The sequence below is a fragment of the Hemicordylus capensis genome, chromosome 15 (genome assembly GCF_027244095.1).
Source record: "Hemicordylus capensis ecotype Gifberg chromosome 15, rHemCap1.1.pri, whole genome shotgun sequence".
In the NCBI taxonomy this organism is placed as follows: domain Eukaryota; kingdom Metazoa; phylum Chordata; class Lepidosauria; order Squamata; family Cordylidae; genus Hemicordylus; species Hemicordylus capensis.
In genome coordinates, this window is record NC_069671.1 from 16,751,676 (window position 1) to 16,773,921 (window position 22,246).

At 45.5% G+C, this 22,246-nt stretch overlaps 1 protein-coding gene and 1 gene segment (V, D, J or C); both read right to left on the minus strand.

Moving 5' to 3' along the window:
• Window positions 1–1,162: 1,162 nt before the first annotated feature.
• On the minus strand, window positions 1,163–14,854 carry LOC128337916 (immunoglobulin lambda-1 light chain-like). 2 transcript variants are annotated; one of them, XM_053279599.1, is made up of 5 exons: window positions 14,505–14,854; window positions 13,836–14,159; window positions 10,713–10,998; window positions 4,908–4,981; window positions 1,163–1,713 (listed from the first exon to the last, which is right to left on the minus strand). In XM_053279599.1, the coding sequence occupies exons 1-5, from the start codon at window positions 14,548–14,550 to the stop codon at window positions 1,379–1,381; spliced, it is 1,065 nt and encodes a 354-aa protein (XP_053135574.1). In that variant the 5' UTR covers window positions 14,551–14,854; the 3' UTR covers window positions 1,163–1,378. The 2 variants fall into 2 exon arrangements, with proteins under 2 accessions (XP_053135574.1, XP_053135576.1); XM_053279601.1 differs by lacking the exon at window positions 1,163–1,713 and adding an exon at window positions 3,886–4,420.
• Window positions 14,855–16,350: 1,496 nt separating this feature from the next.
• LOC128337923 (immunoglobulin lambda variable 5-37-like) lies at window positions 16,351–19,778 on the minus strand. The segment is given in 3 exon segments: window positions 16,351–16,653; window positions 19,123–19,276; window positions 19,670–19,778. Coding segments are annotated over 3 exon segments (267 nt in total).
• Between the last annotated feature and the right edge of the window lie 2,468 nt (window positions 19,779–22,246).

Below are 22,246 nucleotides of genomic sequence, written 5' to 3' on the forward strand. Positions count from 1 at the left end.
GCTTGGCCTTCTCCGTGTGTGCAATGTACAATCCATAGAGGGAAGGGTTGTAGCACACAAGACAAAGATCAGATAATGAAGTATAATTATGAATTCAGTGAAGGGTGTATTCTGGTTGTTTTTGCACAGTAAGGCAAATATCAACTGCTTTGCAGAGTTTGATAATCACCAACCAGAAGAATTTGTCTAGTTTGCAGATTCAGATGCATGTCACTGCATATGCCCCTAGAAAATAACTTTCATCCCCCCAACCCCTAGTTTCTTCGCACTTTGGTATCATAGTTTTCTATTTGAGAATGTTTGTAACATGGGTCCACCTATAGCACCAACCAAACAGTTCAGTCCATAGCCAAGGTCCATTGAAGAGTGAACATGAAAGCTATGGAGAACCACACTGTAAAAGAGTGTAAAATGGATGAATATTTGCTCCAAGTCATCAATGCCAGTAAATCTATTTAAGAGTCACATATGTCAACTTGAATATGAATATTACAATCAATCCTAATATGATCTGGGAAGGATCTCTCCCTTGCTTAATTCTTCCCTAACAGGAGTTGCATCCACATAACGTGAGTTTTGGGTGGGACAGAAATATGCTAAATACATACATACATGAGCAAAATGTTCAAAACTCCACTGTTCTGAGATATCTGGAGCAATTTGTGCCCCAGTAAGACCGTTTTTGGTCACCTTACACACAGCTCTTGGGCTACTCTGTTGGGTTGTGTGGCTTGATCTTTGTAGATTGTGAGAACATTGTGGACAGGGAGCCAATTTGTTTGTTTGTTTGTTTGTTTGTTTGTTTAGCATATTTATGTACCACCCACTACCAAATTATCTAGGCAGTTTACAACAGTTTTATTGGTTTAGTTATAGTAGTATATACATATTCCTTGTGTTTGTATTGATCTGTGTCGGCCAGTAGGTGCTGGCCCTGAATTGAAGAAAGAGATGTTTTCTTTCTTTCTTTCTTTCTTTCATCCAAAGATCTTTATCCTGCTTTTCACCCATGTTCGCCAAAGCTACTTACAAGATGTGGCGGGCAGGAAGAATCCTCAGTAAATATAGGAAATCTCCACATTAAAAAAAGAACACAAAATCAGACCAAATCTTTCAAAGGACAATTTATTGAATGTCCCTCAGGGTAGACTGGGCTGTGTTCCAGTTGAAGTAAAGCATGCATCACCAACCTCCCACTCTCTGTTTCTTCACTCACACAGGAAAGTTTGTGTTCATACCCAGTGACAGGGAGGGTGGGGGCATGGATTTTCTATCCATTCCAGCTCTTCACTTTACATTGCCTTGAGTACCGATCAAATGAAGCTTTTTAAGAATTCTCAGTTCCTTGCCCTGAAGAGGTTTTTGTCTCGCTTCCCCATTAGACTGTACCACCGTGGAACGCCCAACCACTACCAGTGTTGTACTCATCCTCACAGTAATAATCTGCCTCGTCTTCAGCTTGGACATTTGCGATGGTTAAATACATGGTGTTCCCAGAGGCGGAGGCAGTGAACCGATCCGGGATCCCTTCTCCTCTGCTGCTGCAGCCACTACAGTGCAGAAAGCGAGGAGCCTGTCCAGGTCTTTGTTGATACCAGGCATTGTCGTTGTCCCAGCTGGTCCCACTGCTTTTTGTGCAGGCAAGTTTCACTGTTTGGCCCCTGGACACCGACATGGAGGCAGGCTGAGTCAAACTTGTCTGGGAACTTACACCTTTTGGCAAAAAAGAGAGAGCAAAAAGCACAACTTTCATTCATGTCCCAAAAGCATCACCTTCCTATGATAAATATACAGCACTGACATGTGGGGTTGTTGTTTTTTATCGATCCATAGCCCTAAGTAAAATTAGTTCCGGTCACTCTTATCAAAGTGTTTACTGCAATATTAAAAATATGTATAGACCACTTTTCAAGACAATGTGCATCAATCAATTGACATAGCGAAAGGAATGAGAAAATAGTGCCCAAAGGGACTCCAAATACAGAAGAAATATAAGAGAGAGAGACCTGCAAGAGACACTAGGAAAGATGGTATGCTGGACGGAATGAGGACAGTTGCTCGTTTGCCCTTATAAATATATTAGAACTACTGCATTTAAAGGTGTCACTTTGTTTAGTTACCTGTGTTCATCTTACCTGTACAGTAAGTGAGAAGTGCAAGGAAAAATATAGCCCCGGCCATGGTGAGCTCTCCAAAGGAGTTTGGTTTCCTGATGGAGACAGATCACTGTGTAGGACCTTCCCCCTCCATTCTTAAATGCTTCAGAGAGGAAAGATGCAAATTTGCCCCCTCCCACTCACTCTGAGAGAAACAGCTGATAATGTATTTATGCTCAATGAGCACATGCAGGATGGAATCTCACACATTTTGCCTCACTGCCTAACCCCTACACAGTGGTTCATGTACCTCTGCTAACTGGATAAAGAGGTACCTTTCAAAGTAGTGATTCTCTCTTCTATTTAGCAGGGGGAGAGCAACTGGCCCTATCCATCCCCAGCACAGCATCCCTCCAGTGGCTGTTGCCAGTGTCTACTTTGTGCATCTTTTTAGACGGTAAGCCCTTTGGGGAACAGGGACCATCTTCTGACTTTATGGTTTCTGTGCAACCTCGTGGAGAAATTCTATTTTGAGAAGAGGTATATATAAGTAATACTTCTTCTCAAAAAAGAATGAGAAACTTTATTATTTAATATATAAATAATAAAGTCTCTCATTGCACTAGGAATTAAAAATGCAACTTGCTCAAAGGTTGTTACAAAAGATGCAGGAATAATTTTGAGTTCTGATTAGTTGATAAGTCTACAGTTGAAATGTTTCAAAACAGAGAATGGATTACAGGGAAGGGAAGTCAACTGTAGCTCAGGCAGGAAGGAAAGGAAAAGAAATGTATACTCCTTCCTCCAGCTTATCAGTGTGGGAGACAATCAGGGAGCAGGGAGTATGAAACTGTGAGGAGACTCATTCTGCTGATGCCGAGGAAACAAGACCAACACCTACCCCTAAAGGTTGAATCTGAAATAGCAGGCATCACGTAGGCTAGGTGTAAACAAGATTTTAAATTAATCAGAACTGTAGAGTTTGATCCACACCAACGTAAAGCATTTGCCCAGTTTGCAGATTCAGATTGATGTCATTGCATTTATTTATATCTGCCCCCGGCCTAATCTCCCTGTTCCTTTGCAGTTTGGAATCAAAGGCCGCATTCATACGGAAGATCTCTAGTTGAATGGCCAGATCTCAAATGAAGATCTCCAGTTGAATGGGCCAGAGGTTCTGCAGGCATTACATTAAAATGCGGGGAAATATAATTTGGTGAGGTGATGAAACCCTCCATTGTGGTGACCCCCAAAATGCAGAGACCCATTGGGCATGCATGGCAGTCTCCAAAATGGCTGCTACAATGGAGGGCAGGCACGGAAGACCATGTGAACTGAGCAACTTGGACATAAATGGAGGCTGGCAGGGGGTGAAGGGGAACTTCTGGAGACACCCCGCCCCCAGCAGCCGAATCTAAGCCCCCGGATCGGGTGGCAGTAAGTACAATTTAATTTTTAAGAGTTTTTTTTATTGTGAACCCCCCCTTCCCCGAACAGCCGGGAGGGGTTGGGTTTGATAGAGAACTGAACCAGGGAGGGGTTCGGTTGAATACTGAACCAAATTGGTTCCATGTCAAACCTGTTCTCACATCCCTTTATCAGGGTGTCCACCCTTTTGACATATCCATAATCATGTGTGATGGCTATTCATCTGAGTGACCCCTTAAACAAAACAATCCAAACAAGTACTTCCACTTAAAATCCCACTTTAACAAAAGAAGACAAAATCAGACCAGAGCCCTGAAAATATTATTTATTGACTGTCTCTCAAGGTGGGGATCAGGGCAGTTATCCAACTTAAGCAAAACAGGCTTCACCAGCCTCCCTTTCATTTCTTCTCATTCAGAGGTCAGTTTGTGTTCATGCCCAGGGTGGAGGAGGGTGAGGGTATTCTTTTTTCTATCCACCCCAAGTCTAATGCTTAAATTGTTATGAGAAGAGATCAAATGAATTCTTAGTTCCCTGCCATGAAGAGGTTTTCGTCTCAGTTCCCCATTAGATTGTATCACTGTGGGACGGCCAGCTGCTACCAGAGCTGTATTGTTCACAACAGTAATAATCAGCCTCGTCTTCAGCCTGGACGTTCGTGATGGTCAAATAATAATTATTTCCAGAGGAGGAACCAGTGAACCGATCCGGGATCCCTTCTCCCCTGCTAGTGGTTTGATAGACCACAAAGCGAGGAGCCTGACCAGGTCTCTGTTGATGCCAGGCTGGGCCACCACTCCAGCTGACCCCACTGCTTTTTGTGCAGGTGAGTTTTACTGTTTGGCCCAGGGACGCAGACATGGAGGTGGGCTGGGTCACGCTCTGAGAAATGACACCTTTTGGCAGAAAAAGAGAGAGCAAAAAGCATAACCTTCACTCATTTTCCTTGTTTTCACAAAAGCATCACCTCCCAATGATAAATAATATACAGTACAGACATGGTTGTTGCTGTTGATCCATAGATGTAAGTAAAATCAGTTCTGGAAACTGCTCTTGTAGTCTTTACTATTCATATTAAGAAAATGTCAGTGTGTGTGTGTGTGTGTGTAATATTATATACAGACATACACACACACACACACACACAACACTTTTCAAGAGAAAGGGAACATCATCATTTACAGAGCGAGATGAATAAGATAGTTCTCTGACCCAAAGGGACCCCCAATCTAAAGAAGAAATATAAGGGAGACACCAGTAGCAGCCACTGGGAAGGATGCTTTGCTGGACAGATTGAAGACAACTGCAATCCCCAACTGCTCATTATATTAGAAGCACAACTTCCTAAGGCACCTCTTTGCCTAGGTACCTGGCAGTATTTACCTGCAGAGAAAGAGAGAAGTGCAAGGAAAAACAGAGTCCAGGTCATGGTGAACTCTTCAAAGGAATCTGGTTTCCTGGTGGAGACAGATAACAGTGTAAGAACTTCCCTCTCCTTCTTAAATCTTTCAGAGAGGAAGAATGCAAATTGCCACCCTCCCATTGGCTCTGCTACAAACAGCTGATAACAGATTTATGCACAATGAGTACATGCAGGATCATAGGACCATAGGAAGCTGCCATATACTGAGTCAGACCATTGGTCTATCTAGCTCAGTATTGTCTTCACAGACTGGCAGCAGCTTCTCCAAGGTTGTAGGCAGGAATCTCTCTCAGCCCTGACTTGGAGATGCTGCCAGGGAGGGAACTTGGAACCTTCTGCTGCAGCTCCATCCCCTGAGGGGAAGATCTTCCAGTGCTCACACTTTTAGTCTCCCATTCAAATGCAACCAGGGCAGACCCTGCTTAGCTAAGGGGACAAGTCATACTTCCTACCACAAGACCAGCTCTACTCCCTGTGAGATGTCACATACGGAGCCTCACTGCCTGAGCCCTACACACAGATACAAACACTAGATAAATAGGCACTTTTAAAAGAGCCTATTAAAAGATAAAGAGCCCCTGGTGGCGCAGTGGTAAAACTGCCACCCTGTAACCAGAAGGTTACAAGTTCAATCCTGACCAGGGGCTCAAGGTTGACTCAGCTTTCCATCCTTCCGAGGTCGGTAAAATGAGTACCCAGAATGTTGGGGGCAATATGCTAAATCATTGTAAAACCGCTTAGAGAGCTCTGGCTATAGAGTGGTATATAAATGTAAGTGTAAGTGCTATTTTCAAACTGGTGATTCTTTTTTACTTAGCAGAGGGGAGAGCAACCTGCCCTATCCATCCCCAGCACAACATCCTTGTAGGGGCAGTTGCTGGTGTCTACTTTGTGCATCAGTCATTTGGGGATGGGGAACCATCTTATTATTTTATTATATATCCAATTCCATTAGGTCTGCTAGAAAGAGCGATAACATATTTATGCTCAGTGGGTATATGCAGGTTGATTGATTGATTGATTGATTAAGTGCCATCAAGTCAGTGTTGACTCTTAGTGGCCACACAGATAGATTCTCTCCAGGATGATCTGTCTTCCACTTGGCCTTGAAGGTCTCTCAGGGGTGCATTCATTGCTGTCATAATCGAGTCCGTCCACCTTGCTGCTGGTTGTCCTCGTCTTCTCTTTCCTTCAACTTTTCCCAGCATGATGGACTTCTCAAGGGAGTTGGATCTGCGCACAATGTGTCCAAAGTAGGATAGTGTGAGCCTGGTCATGTGTGCCTCGAGTGAAACTGCTGGATTGATCTGTTCTATGATCCATTGGTTTGTTTTCCAGGCTGTCCATAGTCTCCTCAAAAGTTTTCTCCAACACTCAAGTTCAAAAGCATCAATGCTTTTTCTTTCTTGCTTCTTCAAAGTCCAGCTTTCGCATCCATAGAGTGTCACAGGGAAAACCATTGTCCAAACAATTCTAATCTTTGTAGGTGTGCACGTCGGGATCTCATATACCGTGCCTCACATTTTGCACTGTACATGTGTAGCTTCTGTATCTATAACAAAAACATTGCTCCAAATACTCCCACTTTAATAAAAGGGGGGAAAGGCAATTTCCTCAAGGGGGTTAAAAAAACCACGCTGAGGTTAACAACAGTACTTTTCGGACATTAGGCTGCTTGAAACATTATGGCACATAAGTAGGAAGCACTAGAATCATGCCCTTCAGGACATCCTCCATGAATACCCCAACACCCTCTTGGCATATCCCTAAATTGTTTCTAGGCACTGTACATCTGAATCACCCCTAAATACATGTTCCAAAGACTTATGAAAACATGTACTTGGAGCCAGGGGCATAACTATAACAGGGCAAGGGGAGACAGTTGTCTGGGGGCCTACTGCCTTGGGCCCCCCCAGAGGCAAGTCACATGACTGACTCCCCCAGCCACGCACCTGCCCGGGCTTCCTTCAGTTGTATTCATCCTCCGAAATGGGTGTGAACTCTTAGTTCACTGCCCCAACAGGTTTTTGGCTCAGTTCCCCATTAGACAGCATCACAGTGGAACGGCCAAAAACTACCAGCATGATACTGGTCGCAACAGTAATAAACTGCCTCATCTTCAGCCTGGACATTTGTGATGGTTAAATAGCCGGTGTTGCCAGATTCAGAACCAGTGAACCGGTCCGGGACCCCGTCTCCTCTGGTGCTTGTACCATACCACAGAAAGCGAGAAGCCTCTCCGGTTTTTTGTTGATACCAAGTGTTGTCATTGTCCCACATGGACCCACTGCTTTTTGTGCAGGAGAGTTTCACTGTCTGGCCCAGGGACCCAGACACTGAGCCAGGCTGAGTCAACACCTGAGAACTGACACCTTTGGTGGGCAAAAGAGAAAGCAAATAGCACAACCTTCATTCAGGTTTCTTGCTCTCACAAACCCATTTTCTTTCTAAGAACAATACACAATACAGACCTTCTTGTTATTTAGAATAAAATTATTTCTGAACACCCTTAAAGTCATCTTTACTAATATTAAGAATATGTATAAACTACTTTTCAATTAAAAATCCACGACACACTTTACATAGCAAAAAGACTGAGAAAATAGTGCCCTGATACAAAGGGACTCCAATTTTTTAAAAATAAAAATAGTATAAGGGAGATCCTAGCAGCAGCCACTTGGAAGGATGCTATGCTGGATGGAAAATTATCTCACCTGTACTGTAAGTGAGAAGGGCAAGGAAAAGCAAAGCCCTGGCCATGGCGAGCTCTTCAAAGGAGTTTGGCTTCCTGATAGAGACAGATAACAGTGTAAGAACGTCCCACTCCATTCTTAAATTCTCCAAGAGAGGAAGGATGCAAATTTCTCCACTCCCATTGGTTCTGCTAGAAACAGCAGATAATATATTATGCTCAGTATATGCATACAGGATGGGAGGTCACACATCATGATTCCCTGCCTGACCCCTACACAGTGGTCCCAACATCCCTGCAAAGAGACACTTCTGTTTAGCCGTGGGAGAGCAGCTGGCCTTATCCAACCCCAGCACAGCATCCTTCCAGTGGCTGTTGCTGGTGTCTCCTCTGGGTATGTTTTTAGACTGTGAACCCTTTGGGTACAGGGGCCCACTCATCATGGACACACTCCCATTGGATCGACTAGAACTAGCCAATATTTCTGCTCCATCAACATATGCAGGATGCAATCTCTCTGCCCGATCCCTATATCTGCACAGAGCCTATGCTCACACAGGAAGGCAGGAAGGGAAGGAAACAGACACTTCTGCTCATCAACCTGGGCGGCCATCAGGGAGCAGGTTTATGCTTTAGGAGGGCAGGGAGAGAGATTTAGACTCTGTTCAGGGCTACTTGTTTAGCGGTGATCAAGTTTGAACTCTGCATGTGGGAGCAGAAAGGTCCAGGAAAAGGTCCAAAGGAAAGGTGCTCAGCTTTCCTTTCCACCACAGATGCAAGACTTCCAATTATTATAATAGTTTGATTCTGTCATTTGTGGGAAAGCTAGACCAACATCTCCACCAACAGGCTGAAGCCAGAAGATGCATCTCAGTCAGCATTTCATACAAAAAAAGGATCTCTCTCTCTCTCTCTCTCTCTCTCTCTCTCTCACACACACACACAGAGAGAAAGAGAGAAAAAGACCCTGCAGAAACCTCCTTAGGAACTGTTGCTTCTCTTCAACAAACATCCTGACACTGATTCTGTTAAATTCTCCCCTCCTTGCTGTTCCTGAGGCTATCACTTCACTATTCCTCCTGAGTTAGCAATTTCAATGCAGCCCCAGTGAGGATTTAAGAAGATATCTATCGATGGAGTATTGATGAGTCATGGAATTGGCTTTAAAGGTTTGGGGTTGATTTCTTTGCATCCAGACTTACTTCTATGGCTCAACAACTCTGCAGTGGCATAAGCCAAAACCTGCTTTGCTGTGACCAAACCAGCTCTGCAGCTAGTCCCTACACTTTGAGCCCAGAAATGATCTGCCTTGGCCTGCACGGCATTCTCAAGCAGGCAGTGAAGGAAATGGCACCCAACTTTTCTTCAACCCCGGGATAATCCGGGAATCAAATCATGGCATCTCTAACTCGTTCTAAATGAGATTTAACTTACAGAGCTTTTCTGATCTCAAGTTCTCTTGTCTGAGACATCTAGAGCTCTTTGTTTTCTAAGATACTTTCTTTGGTGACCTTGAACTCTGTGTATGGAACACTCTGGTTGGGTTGCATGAGTTGATGCACGTAGGCCAGTGGGTGTACGGTCCTGCCTTCAACCAGGAGATCTATCCATCTATCTATCATCTACCCATCCATCCATCTATCTAACCATCCAAACAGGTTTTTTACTTTGGCCCCATATACAATATTTGACAATATTGCATAGAAAATACAGTAAATAAATACAACTTGCTGCTGTTAGCCCAGTTATCAGGGCCGACCCAAGGATCAGAGTGCCTCAGGTGAAGCCTGACATTGGCACTCCCCAGCCCCCTTTGCCCATGTGGGCAGCATGGGAGGGCACGTGGGCATCTGTGGCTTGTACTACAGTCCCTCGATGGCCTCATGCCCTGAATTCTTTGTACTCCAAGAAACATTATTTGGAGACTTTGTACTCTTTTGTAGGGGCATATGCAAGTCATTTAATGGTACTAGAGAAAGAGATGCTGTTCTGGTAGCTCCAGGTCTTAACACTCGCATCAATTTCGGAGGATGAATACAACTGAAGGAATCCCGGGCGGGTGTGCGGCTGGGGGAGTCAGTCATGTGACCTGTCTCTGGGGCCCCCCCCCCAAGGCAGTGGGCTCCCAGACAACTGCCTCCCCTTGCCCTATTATAGTTACGCCCCTGCTCTTTTGGTTGTGCATGTCAGTCTGTAAGAGGCAGATGGTAAGTGATCCCACCTTGAGAAAGGACGTGGATTCACCTTTTAAAAAAAATAATGTACATTTCTGTCCTGCTTTTTGACCTTTATCCTCAAAATAGCTGGCAACTTTTGAAAAGGAACCCAGTAAGTACGTGCAATTCAACTTCAGCAAAGCAAATGGAATGCTCTGCCACGAAATGTGATGGCCAGCAGCTCAGATGGCTTTCAAGGGGGCTTAGACAAATTCATGGAGAACAGGTCTGTCAATGGTCAAGGCGATTTTCAGACCAGCTGTCTCCAAGGATAGTATGTTGGATGGCCTTCAGGGAGAGGGGAAAGTCCGACTGAAGCACAATAGGCACCTCTCATGCTTAGAGCTGGTCTTGTGGTAGCAGGCATGACTCGTCCCCTTAGCTAAGCAGGGTCCACCCTGGTTGCATATGAGACTAGAAGTGTGAACACTGTAAGGTATTCCCCTTAGGGGATGGAGCCGCTCTGGGAAGAGCATCAGAAGGTTCCAAGTCGCCTCCCTGGCAGCATCTCCAAGACAAGGCTGGGAGAGATTCCTGCCTGCAACCTTGGAGAAGCCGCTGCCAGTCTGGGTAGACAATACTGAGCTAGGTAGACCAATGGTCTGACTCAGTATATGGCAGCTTCCTATGTTCCCTCTCTGCTTCTTTTCTTTTATGGGACAGTTGGTGCTAATAGCTCGGGAGGTGGCAGTCCCAGGAATGGTAACATATGACTTTTCCACCAACTCTCTTTCAAGTAGTATTGACACCACGGGAGCTCTTTAAGAATTCTCAGTTCCCCATTCTGGAGAGTGAAGGTTTCTGTCAACGTTCCACCTTAGACTGTACCACTGTGGAACATGCTAGCAGTGCCATACCAGTCCTGACAGTAATAATCAGCCTCGTCTTCAGCCTGGACATTGGTGATGGTTAAATAGCCAGTGCTCCCAGACTCCGAAGCGGTGAACCGATTCGGGATCCCTTCTCCTCTGCTATAACCTTCACCATGTACATAGCGAGGAGCCTGTCCAGGTCTCTGCTGATGCCAAAAGAAGTAGTTGTTCCAGCTGCCTCCACTGCTTTGTGAGCAGGAGAGTTTAATGGTTTGGCCCGGGGACACAGACATGGAAGCAGGCTGGGTCAAGGTTGCTTGAGAACGGACACCTTTGCAAAAAGAGAGAGCAAAAAGCATGGCTTGAAACACTCATTCATTTTCTGTCATTCAAACAGTACAAAACCATCATATTTCCTAAGATACACTGCTGCTTTGACCCAATCAATGATGCAAAATGTGTCCAAACAATATATATTCCTTCTTTTTCTTCTTGCTATAGCTGCTGTTGATTTCATCTTAAAGGCCTATGCAATGCTCAACCAAAACATTCTATATATATTTTATTATTATTTCTGTTCTTCTCCTTCTTGTTTGTTTTGTTTGAAAGCACATTGTCAAGGATGCTGGAGCTGTTTCCTGCTCTAAGCAGGTCTTGGAGACCTCCTAAATCCCCTCCCACTCTCTGATTCTATTACTTTCCCTACTAAATGTAAGACGGCCACCACTTTAAGCAGTGCTGATGAACTCATTTAGCAAGATTTACCTTACCTGCACAGTAAGTGGAAAGTGCAAGGAAAAAGAGAGCCCAGGCCATGATGAGCTTTTTGGAGGAGTCTGGCTTCCTAGAGAAGGGAGACAACTTTGTGGGATCTTCTGCCTCCTTGATTCAATCCTCCAGAAATAAAGAATGCTCCCTGGCATGCAAATTTGTCCAGTACCATTGGCTCTGCTAGATATGCCATGCCTCCTTTGAGGTGACATCACCAGGCCAATTGTCACAAATTCAGCTCACCAGGCCAGTGATCACAAATTTGCATGAAACTGAAGGGGGGTTCTTTAAAAGAAGACTAAAGGTTAGGGAGATAGGTGATTAATTGCTTTATACCGAGTCAGACTATTGGTCCTCTAGGTTAGGGGAACTGACTGGCAGAGGTCTCTACATTGTCAACGCTGATTGGCAGTGGCTCTCCAAGGTTTCAGGCAGGAGTCTTTCCCAACCCTACCTAGAGATGCTGCCAGGGAATGAACCTGGGACCTTCTGCCTGCAAAGCAGATGCTCCAGTACTGAGTTACTAAGGCCCCATCCCGTAAGGGCAATATCTGACAGTATTCACATGGAGTCCCCCATCCAAATGCCAACTATGGTGGACCCTACTTAGCACAGGCTTCTGGATTCTTGAAGGGTTCTTGGCTTAGATTGTTGATGCTTATATTGACCAATGAGACAGTGGCGGAACTCAGAATGTTAAAAGGCTGGCAGGGCACTGAAGAAGGATTGTGTTACCTCAGCAAATATGGCTGAGCAGACATCATGGGTGAGTGGAACTTGTAAGGGGAAATTAGCAGGTAGAATAGAAAGTCCTTAATTCTTTCCGTATTCACTGATTCTTCCCCACAGCGTCTCGTCTGGCTTTTGTGTTCCTTTGCAGGGCTGATTATCATTCCTGGAGCACAAGTTGGGATAATCATGACTTCCAATGCAAAATCAGATTAAAATGCCACAAGGAACACCTTCACCCTCAGAATCCAGAGTGAAGATGAAAATCATTTCATACATTTAGATGAGGAAGAGGTTCTTCAACTCCCATCTTGCTTTGCAGTATCCTCAACTCATCACCTGCATACTTCTCTCGGCCAGCCCAGAATCCTAGCTGTGTTCTTGGGCAGATAAATGTGTCTCTGTGGATTTGATCTCTCTGTAGATCAGGACGGCAAGGCCTGCAAAGAGCACCCATGTATACCAAACGACATTCTTCTGCTTCACTTCACATCACAGGTGCAGGGGGACCTGTGGAGTCATCTAAATCTGCCAAATTAAAGGAAACCAGACCAACACTTACCCCTAAAGGTGGAAGCTGAGAGAGCAGGCATCACATAGGGGCATGTGATAAGATTTCAAATGTAGCTGCATTGCAGTTTGCTCACCACCTTTTAAAATAATTTGCCAAATGCAGATTTAGGCCACCTTCACACGTAACATGAAACCAGAGGTCCCTTCATGTCCAGTTCTAGTATCTGTATGTCCAAATGTGAGCAAATGGAGTTAACGGAGAAAAGGGTCATGTGATTTTTGTTCTATGATCCATTGGTTTGTTTTCCTGGCTGTCCATGGTCTCCTCAAAAGTTTTCTCCAGCACCAAAGTTCAAAAGCGTCAATGCTTTCTCTATCTTGCTTCTTCAAAGTCCAGCTTTCGCATCCATAGAATGTCATGGGGAATACCATTGTTTGAACGATTCTAATCTTTGTAGGTGTAGACACGTCATGGCATCTAAATATCCTTTTCAAGGCCTTCATTGCAACCCTACCAAGTGCTAGTCTGCAGCGTATTTCTTGACTGCTGGATCCTTGACTATGAATGGTCGATCCTAAAACATTTAGGACAGTTTAAAAACCCTAGAAGGCCAGGCCAACAATGAACTCAAACTATGGATTTCTGCCAGGAGTGCATTCCACAGCCCAGGAGCAGCTACAGAGAAGGCCCACCTCTGAGTCATCACCAGACATACTGGTGGTAACTGGAGATGGACCTCTTCAGATGACCTTAATGTGCAGTGAGGATCATGCAGAAGGTGCTCTCTAAGGTAACCCTAACAAAAGGAAGCGAGAGCCAACATAGCGTAGTGGTTAGAGTATTGGACTAGGACCGGGAAGACCTGAGTTCAAATCCCCATTCAACCATGAAACTCACTGGGTGACTCCGGGCCAGTTATGTATCTCTCAGCCTAACCTACCTCACAGGGTTGTTGTGAGGATAAAAATAAGCATGTACATGGCTCTGAGCACATCGGAGGAAGAGCAGGCTATAAATGTAATAAATAAATACATAAATAATACAGTTTCAAATTATTTCAAGAGCAGATCAGCTGAAGCCATTTAAGACTTCTCAGTTCCTCGCTCTTAAAGGAAGAGTGAAGATTTTTGTCTCAGTTCTCCATTAGACCGTACCAGTGTGGAACATCCAGCTTCCAGAGTTATACCAGTCCCCACAGTAGTAATAAGCCTCATCTTCAGCCTGGACATTGGTGATAGTTAAAGAAGCCGCATTTCCAGAGTAGGAACCAGTGAACCGATCCGGGATCCCTTCTCCTCTTTGGGTAGTGCGGAAGAGCACGAAGCGAGGAGCTTGTCCGGGTCTCTGTTGATACCAGGCATACTCATCTGCCCACCGACCACCCCCAGTTCCACTTCTAGTGCAGGAAAGTGCAATGGTTAGACCCTGGGACACAGACGCTGATGCAGGCTGAGTCACACTCGCCTGTGAACTGAGACCTTTGTGGGGAAAACAATAAAAGGAGCAAAAAGCACAACCTTGATGCATTTTCTTCTCTCAAAAATCACAAACATATAAAATGCACAATACAGATATAAACGTGGCCAATTGACCTAAATAATGTCATTCCTAAATTCTATTATCGGTAAGTGGGTTAAATAGTAAACGGAATGAAAATAGTCTTCTGGCTCAAAGTGGCTTCCAGTCAAAAAGAAACACAGAGGAGGTACTGGCCACACACAGCAGGAGGGAGGGATACAATGCTTCTCTGAATAGGGACAGTTGCTCTTCCCTTCCTCGCCTTTAAAGGTGTCTCTTTGCCTGTTTACCTGGGTTTCTCTTACCTGCACAATAACTGAGGAGTGCCAGGGATATCAGAGCCCCGGCCATGGTGAGCACTTCAAAGCAGTTTAGTTTTCAGATGGAAACAGAAAAGTCTGCCTGGAACCTTCTGCCTCTGTACTTAAATTGGACAGAAAGGAAGAAGGCTCCCTGCATGCAAATGTGCCCACGCCCATTGGCCCTGCCACTAAAGGCAGATACTATATTTATGCTGCATGAGGATATGCAGGTAGGATTTCTCCAACTGTGATTCAACACAGCAAGAAAACCGCCCCAACACTTGTCAATTCAGCCACCCTTCAGTATTCTCTTATGTGCAGAGACTACATGGACCAATGTGTAGGGGGTCAGGCAATGGACAGGGCACTTTTGCTAAGCAGGGTCTGCCCTGGTTTGCATTTGGATGGGTGACCACAAATGAGCACTGTCAGGTATTCCCTTAAGGGGATGGAGCCGTAGCTCAGCTTCGGCTTTGCATTCAGAAGTCCCAGGTTCTATTCCTGGCTGCATCTCCAGGTAGGGCTGGGAGAGACTCCTGCCTGTAACTTCAGAGAGCCGCTGCCAGTCTGTGTAGACAAACCTGCAATGGTCTGACTTGTTATGCTACAGCTTCTGACATTCCTATTTGCCAGGCTCAGTCCGCAGCAGGGAAGGAAATGTAGATACTTTCCTCCAGCATATCAGTGGTGGGGAGGTTTTATGATATGGGCAGAAGAATGGAGACTCAGTTCCTTTCAACTGTGTGTTTGCTAAGGCTGAACAGGTATGAACTCTGTGCATGGATGCGCAGGAAGGACTAGAAAAAGGCTCCCATCTGTGCTTCCCTTTCCACCACAGGTGCAGATCTTTAATGCAATTCTATCAAATGTGAGGAAGATGGACCAAGATCTCCACCAACAGACTAAATGGAGAAGATGCAGGCTTTCGATGTGTGAAGCATTGGGGTTTTCTTGCCACTTGTCTTGTTTTCACAGCATTAAAATATCTTGCACCAGCATAAAATAATATCTTCCTCACTGGACCAAGCCAAAACTTCCACCTAGTCCAGCTCAACGCCCCCAGAATACTAGGAAGGAAGGAAGGAAGGAAGGAAATAGTAACCCCACCGTCTACTTCAGGCCCCGGACAATCCGGGAATCAAAGCATGGCATGTCTAACTCTTTCTAAGCTAGACTTACATCAGATAAACATAAAGTTCCAGATCTCAGTGATCTGAGATATGTGGAGCTCTTGATTGCCCAAGAAACCTCCTTTGGAAACTGTGCCCTCACACTCAGCTCAGGTTTTGTGGGTGTGTATCTATGTGGCTCAGTGGGTGAGTGGTCTTGCCTCAAAGACGGACATGTATATATTTATTGATTTGTAGCTTTCTATCCTGGGTCCCTGAAGAGACTTGCATGACTGAGGAAGGAAAGTGGCTCAGATACAGACTAGCACTGGGATGTTGCAATGATGATTGACATCAAGAATAATGCAGTTTCATTGCTCAGGTGGTGGGGGTAATTTTCAACAGCTTCCCCTCCCTCTGAAGCCCACATTGCCTCTTGGAAGTTTGTCCCATAAGGCTGCACAACCCTCAGGACATACTATTGGGAAGCAAGGTGGGCTTCAGATGGAAGGGGGTGGGGGGCGGTTAGTTGAAAATGGCCTCTCCTCTCACCGCCTCAGTATCTGGGCTGTTTTAGAAGAATACCCAGCAGCACTGGTGCTTCTCCTCTAGTTCTGGTGCTTTGGATGTTTTCATTTTCAGCTGAAGTTTCGTTAATTATTCTCAGTGACTTGATCTGAGAGGAAGAGTGAAAGTTTTTGTCTCAGTTCCCCATTAGACTGTACCACTGTGGAACTCCCCACCACTACTAAGCTCTGCATTAGCACAATAATAACCAGCCTCGTCTTCAGCCTGGACATTAGTGATGGTTAAAGAGCCAGTGTCCCTGGACTGAGAAGCAGTGAACCTGTCCGGGATCCCTTCTCCCCTGCTGCTGCAAATACTACAGTGCACAAAGCGAGGGGCCTGTCCAGGTTTCTGTTGATACCTGGAGAAGCCGAGCCAGCTCCCATCACTGCTTCCAGAGCAGGAGAGTTTAACTGTTTGGCCCAGAGACACAGACGCTGAGGGAGGCTGAGTCAGCGTTGCCTGCAAACTGGAACCTTGGAAAGAAATGGGGGAGAAAAAGACAAGCTTACTTAGTACATTTTCTTTGCTCAAAATGCATTCCTTTCCTGATAAAATTCCTTTCCATGATAAAATGCAATGTACAACACTCTTTGCCTATGTACAGTTTCTTTCTATTATTGTTTTATTTATTGTTCTTAGTGGTTTACATAGGAAAAGTCATGTGAAAATAATGCCCTGCCCCACAAGGGGCCCCCAATCTAATAAGAAGCATAAGGGAGACTCCAGTAATGGCCACTGGGAAGGATGCTGTGTGAGACTGGACAGTCAGCTGTTCTCCCCCTGCTAAATATTTTGGAACCGCTACTCATTGGATCTCCTTTCTGCACTTAGCTGCATTGGCCTTACCTGCACAGTAGGTGAGAAGTGTAAGGAAAAACAAATCCCAGGCCATGGTGAGCTCTTCAAAGCCCTATTGCTTCCTGAAGCAAAGATCTCTCTCTCTCTCTCCCCCACTGTGCTTTCTTAAATCCTCCAGAGAGGAAGAAGGGCCCCTCCTGCATGCAAATCTTCCTAATCCCATTGGCTGTGTTAGAAACAGTAGATACCATATTTACACTTAATGAGTATCTGCAGGATGGGATCTCACAGACCCCAGTGCCTGACCCCTAAACATTGGCCCAAGCATCTGCACAGAGTAAGCATGCATAGAAGTACTACATAACATGTGCAGCTTCTCTTCCTCTGATCTGTAGCCTTCAAGAACATGTTTTATTTCAAAAATCTCAGCTTTATCAAGAGGCAATTGCCCTAGCCATTTGCCCAAAGGTTGTAGAGAAATGCTGAGATTACGTTTTGTTGTGGTCAGCTGATAAATCGACAGTTAGAAAAGGTTCCGGAAAGGAGAAGGAGGATGTTGAATTGCGGAGAGGGGCAGTGAATGGGAGGTCTGGCAGGAAGGAAAGGAAATGCACACTCCTTCCTCCCCATGATCAGTGAGGAAGGGAATCAGAGGGGTAAGACAGTGTGGAGAGGCCTTATGATAGAGAAGGATGGCATGGAGAGAGATCTCGGCTGCTCCATTCAGGCATACTTGCTTAGGGCTGATGAAGTTTGATCTCTCTGCATAGGTGAGCAGTACAGACCAGAAAAAGGTACACAATTGAATGAGAAGCTTCCTGCTTCACTTCTCACCACAGGTGCAGAACTTCTGATTATTATTCTAATTTAATTCTAGCATATGTGGGAAAGATGGACCGACAACCCCACCAACCGGCTGAAGGCAAAAGATGCAGGCAGTGCAGTGTCTACTTCCTTGGTATTATCATAATAGTTTCATTCTAGCATATGTGGGGAAGATGGACCAACACCCCCACCAATAGGCTGAAGGCAGACGATGCAGGCAGTGCAGTGCCTTTAAACAGTCCATACCTCATTGAACGTTTGTCTACACCCCCTTGAACATTCACATTTTTCATCAGTGCATCAGATGTAAATGCATTTAAATGAGGTGCCATTCCACTCATGCACACACACCATACTCCACACCTTTCAGCGGATACAAAATGTGTTTGTTGCGGGGGGGGGGGTGATACATCCAAAATACAGAAGAATTAGAAAAGTCACCATCCCCCTTGCAATGCTGTGACATTGTTACCACGTTATGTAACACATCAAGGTTGTTCACATGAGCAATCCTATCCGGGCATACATAGCCCTACCTGGGTAGAGCTGCTTGTGTGGAATTGGGGCCGATCCCAGCAATGCCCCACGGGGTGACCCAAGGTTTCCCCCCGGGCTATTACCTATGCAGAAGGGCACAAGCATACCCTTCTACCTAGGTACCCAGTCATAACCCGAACAGACACAGACTTGCAGGGGAATCCCCCAATGGACCGCACTACTTGCGTGGTGCATTGTGGGATTTCGGGAGGCCAGGCTGCAGAGATAACCGTGCGTGTGGCAGCAGGGTGCAGCTCAAGACTGCAGGAGACTGTGGGTGTGGGGAGGGAGGTATATCCCCCCCTGCCAGCCCTATCTAGCCACCAGGGATTTTGCTCATGTGAATGACCTTATTATGTTAGGTGGCCTTCAAAGATATGGAGGTGGGTGGGTGGGATAGTCCACTGCAGCTGAGCAGGCATCACTCGCCTCCCTTTCTTGGCTAGTAGCTTGGGTGCCCCGCCCCCACCCCAAATGATATTATTTTGCCTTTCTAGCTATTCCAGCTTCAAGTTTCAGAGAAATTTGGAGACCAGATGAAATGTAGCTCATTGAGGATTCTCAGTTCCCCATGTTGGGGAAGAAGAGTGAAGGTTTTTGTCTTAGTTCCCCATTAGACTGTACCACCGTGGAACATGCTACTAGCACTAGGCCAGTCACAACAGTAATAATCAGCCTCGTCTCCAGCCTGGATGTTGGTGATGGTTAAATGGCCCGTGTTCCCAGAGTAAGAACCAGTGAACCGATCCGGGACCCCTTCACCCCTGGTGCTGCTACCATACCACAGGAAGCGAGGAGCCTGTCCAGGTTTCTGTTGATACCAGTGAATGTCATCCCAGCTACTAGCACCACTTCTTGAGCAGGAGAGTTTAGCTGTTTGGCCCAGGGACACAGACGCCGAGGGAGGCTGAGTCAAACTTGGCTGAGAACTGGCACCTTTGCAGAAAGAGAGGGCAAAAAGCACAATCTTCGTTCACTTTCTGTGCTCTCACAAGACAAAAGCATTAGCCTTCTGTGATAAATCCACATTATGTTTGAAGGTCCATCGGCCTAAGTAAATATAGATGTGAACACCCTTCTTACTGCTGTTATTGCAGTTATTCAGAGGATTAATGTGGCACTTACCCATAAAAAGCTCACAGAGCAGTTTAAGAACAATTTTTAAAAGTATAACAACTCAGTGGTGTTTCACAAGCAGAGCCTGGGAAGGAAACTCTGCTGGGATTACCAGGGAGTAGTTGCCAGTATGCAACAATCATTTGCCCCCTGATAAATCATACGATAATATCATACAGTGCATCTTTGTCTGGCTAGTGGGCTTTAGCTTACCTGAGCAGTAAGTGAGAAATGCAACAAGAAACAGAGTCCAGGCCATGGTGAGCTCTCCAAAAGTGTTTAGTTTCCTGAAGCATAATCCACTTGGACCTTTCCTCCTGCTTTCTTAAACTCTCCAAAAACAAAGACCGGCCCCTTCATGCAAATTTTTCTGTTTTCATTGGCTCAGCTACACTTCCTATGATGAGGCACCATGAGTCTAGACAGACCAATGAATATAAAATAACTGAAGGAGGGTTCAAAAAGTGGGGGAGGTTGAAGGGGGATTCCTTTATAAAGGATGAGGAAAGGCTTCTGGATTAAATAGTCAAGGTTGGGGAAAGATGCGGATGTGACAAAGTTCAGACTAGTATATGCCGAGAAGAAATGGAGGAGGGAACTGTACTTCAGCACACAAGATTGCTGTGAGTCTCCCAGAGAATAATTTGTAATTACTCAAGCAGGTTCAAAGAACCACAAAATTAAAACTGACAAATTTTAAGAAGCTGAGAACGCTTGGTTGAAAAGATGGGTTTTCAAATGCTTTTTAAAAATTGCCAGAGATTGCAGAAGGCAAACCAGCTGCTCCCCCACAGGAAGGCTGCAGACTTTTTTCTGTATTGTTGACCCAGGCATATAGCTTACGTCCTGTGATTCCATATGACACCATGCCTTTGCCATACAAACAATGCCATACAACTAATAGCATGGTGTAGTGGCTAGAGCGTTGGACTAGGACCGGGGAGACCCAAGTTCAAATCCCCATTCAGCCTTATGATACTTGCTGGGCGACTCTGGGCCGGTCACTTCTCTCTCAGCCTAACCTACTTCACAGGGTTGTTGTGAGGAGAAACTTAAGTATGTAGTGCACTGCTCTGGGCTCCTTGGAGGAAGAGCGGGATATAAAATATCAAATTTTTTTAAAATTAATCCCTGGCTATTGGCCACTGTGGCTGGGGATTATGGGAGTTGTAGTCCAAAAATGGTTGGGGGGGTGGGGCTAAGTTGAGCAGGCCTGAAACAATACTGAGCTTGATGGATCAATAGTCTGACTTCCTGGAAGGCAGCTTCCTAAATTGCCAGGGGGTCGGGTGGGGCCCTCGCTCAGTGGCAGAGCATCCGCTGTCCTCACTCTCTTCCGGATTGTTGCTTTGCCCAACATCCAACCTCAAGCAGCTTTCTGGTGAACTCAAAAGCTTGCTCAGTTCTGACTCTCTAATTAGTCCTGTTCATGTTATGGCCCTGTGACTTTGCAAGCCCCCACACTCCACTAACAGAGCAGTCTGGCTACCTATAATTAAAAATGTGACCTGTTCTAAAGGGGATGTCTGCTGCAGCGAAAACACTGCACAATGTAGAATCCTCTCTCTCTTTTTGGCCAATAATTATTGGGGTGTGTTTATATATAGAGAGAGTGCACACACTAACAGTGGAATAAGGAGCTAGCATGCCCAAGAGGACCAGCATCTGCTGGTCGAGGCAGAATAGGGCAACCCCATTGTTGAGATCAGGAGGAACCTTAGGACAGAGTGATAATAAATGGGATTATCTAAGAGATCAGAAAGGTGTGTACTCTATTAAAGCTTCCAACGGAAGCTGTCTGCATGCCAAGAGGGCAACACCCACCGCAAAGCAACTATAAAGGGTGGCTAGTGCCACTAAGATGTGTCTAACAACTGGTTGGCTTGCTAGACCAGAGCTCAGAGGCCTTCTTCTGCAGCACAGCCTCAGTGAGTCAAAACTGCATTACTCTCTTTGCTGAGACAGGCTTGAAAAAACCTGACCCAGGACCTGTTTCAAAGGAACATTCACAACGGCCCAATGGTAGGTGAGTGCAAGGTGTGTAGCGTGCATCCCTTACCATCTAGGATCACATTCCATGGCGTTTAAAAGCCTACGGAGTGCTGCGAAATGTGATATTCATTGGTGAAGACACTGTAGGGTGCGTTTTTGTCAGTGGAAGGAAAAATGGGTACGTACACTTGATCAGGAGCTGGGTTCCGGAGCCTGGGCTACTCACTGGACTTTTCTCAATCTCTTTTTACATCACCTCTAACATAATACAACTTCTGCAAGACTTGAATTTTTGAACTGTAAGTTGTTTTTTAAACTGCTTTTCTTTTCAAATTACACCTTGTGTACCTGGCTGCATGTTTTTAGAAGCCTTACAGAACAAGACTGGCAGCACTTGGAACTGGCAGCACTTGGAACTGGCAGCACTCGGGCCTGCCTCCCCCCCCACCCACCCCCTACCCTTCCGACATAGAAGATTGCTGGGATGAGGTAGGAATTGGCCTCCGAGGAATATTGTCCCCTTATTTATTCTGAAGTTTGTATTGTCAAGCACTTAATGTGTCCCTCAGGCAGAAACCAACCGCACAGTACTTGCTGCTCTTTAATTAATGGGTCCTCACTTTAAAAAAAAAAAGCCAGTCCAATTCTGTCATGTATTGCTCTCTTTGGAGCAGCCCAAGGATCAGGATTCACCACAGATTTCCAAGGAAGAGGGCCCTCGCTTTTTTTGCATCCGGTCAGGGAGTTGCACTTCAGAACCACGGGGTTGTCCAAAAGTTTAGCAACAGCAGAAGTGTA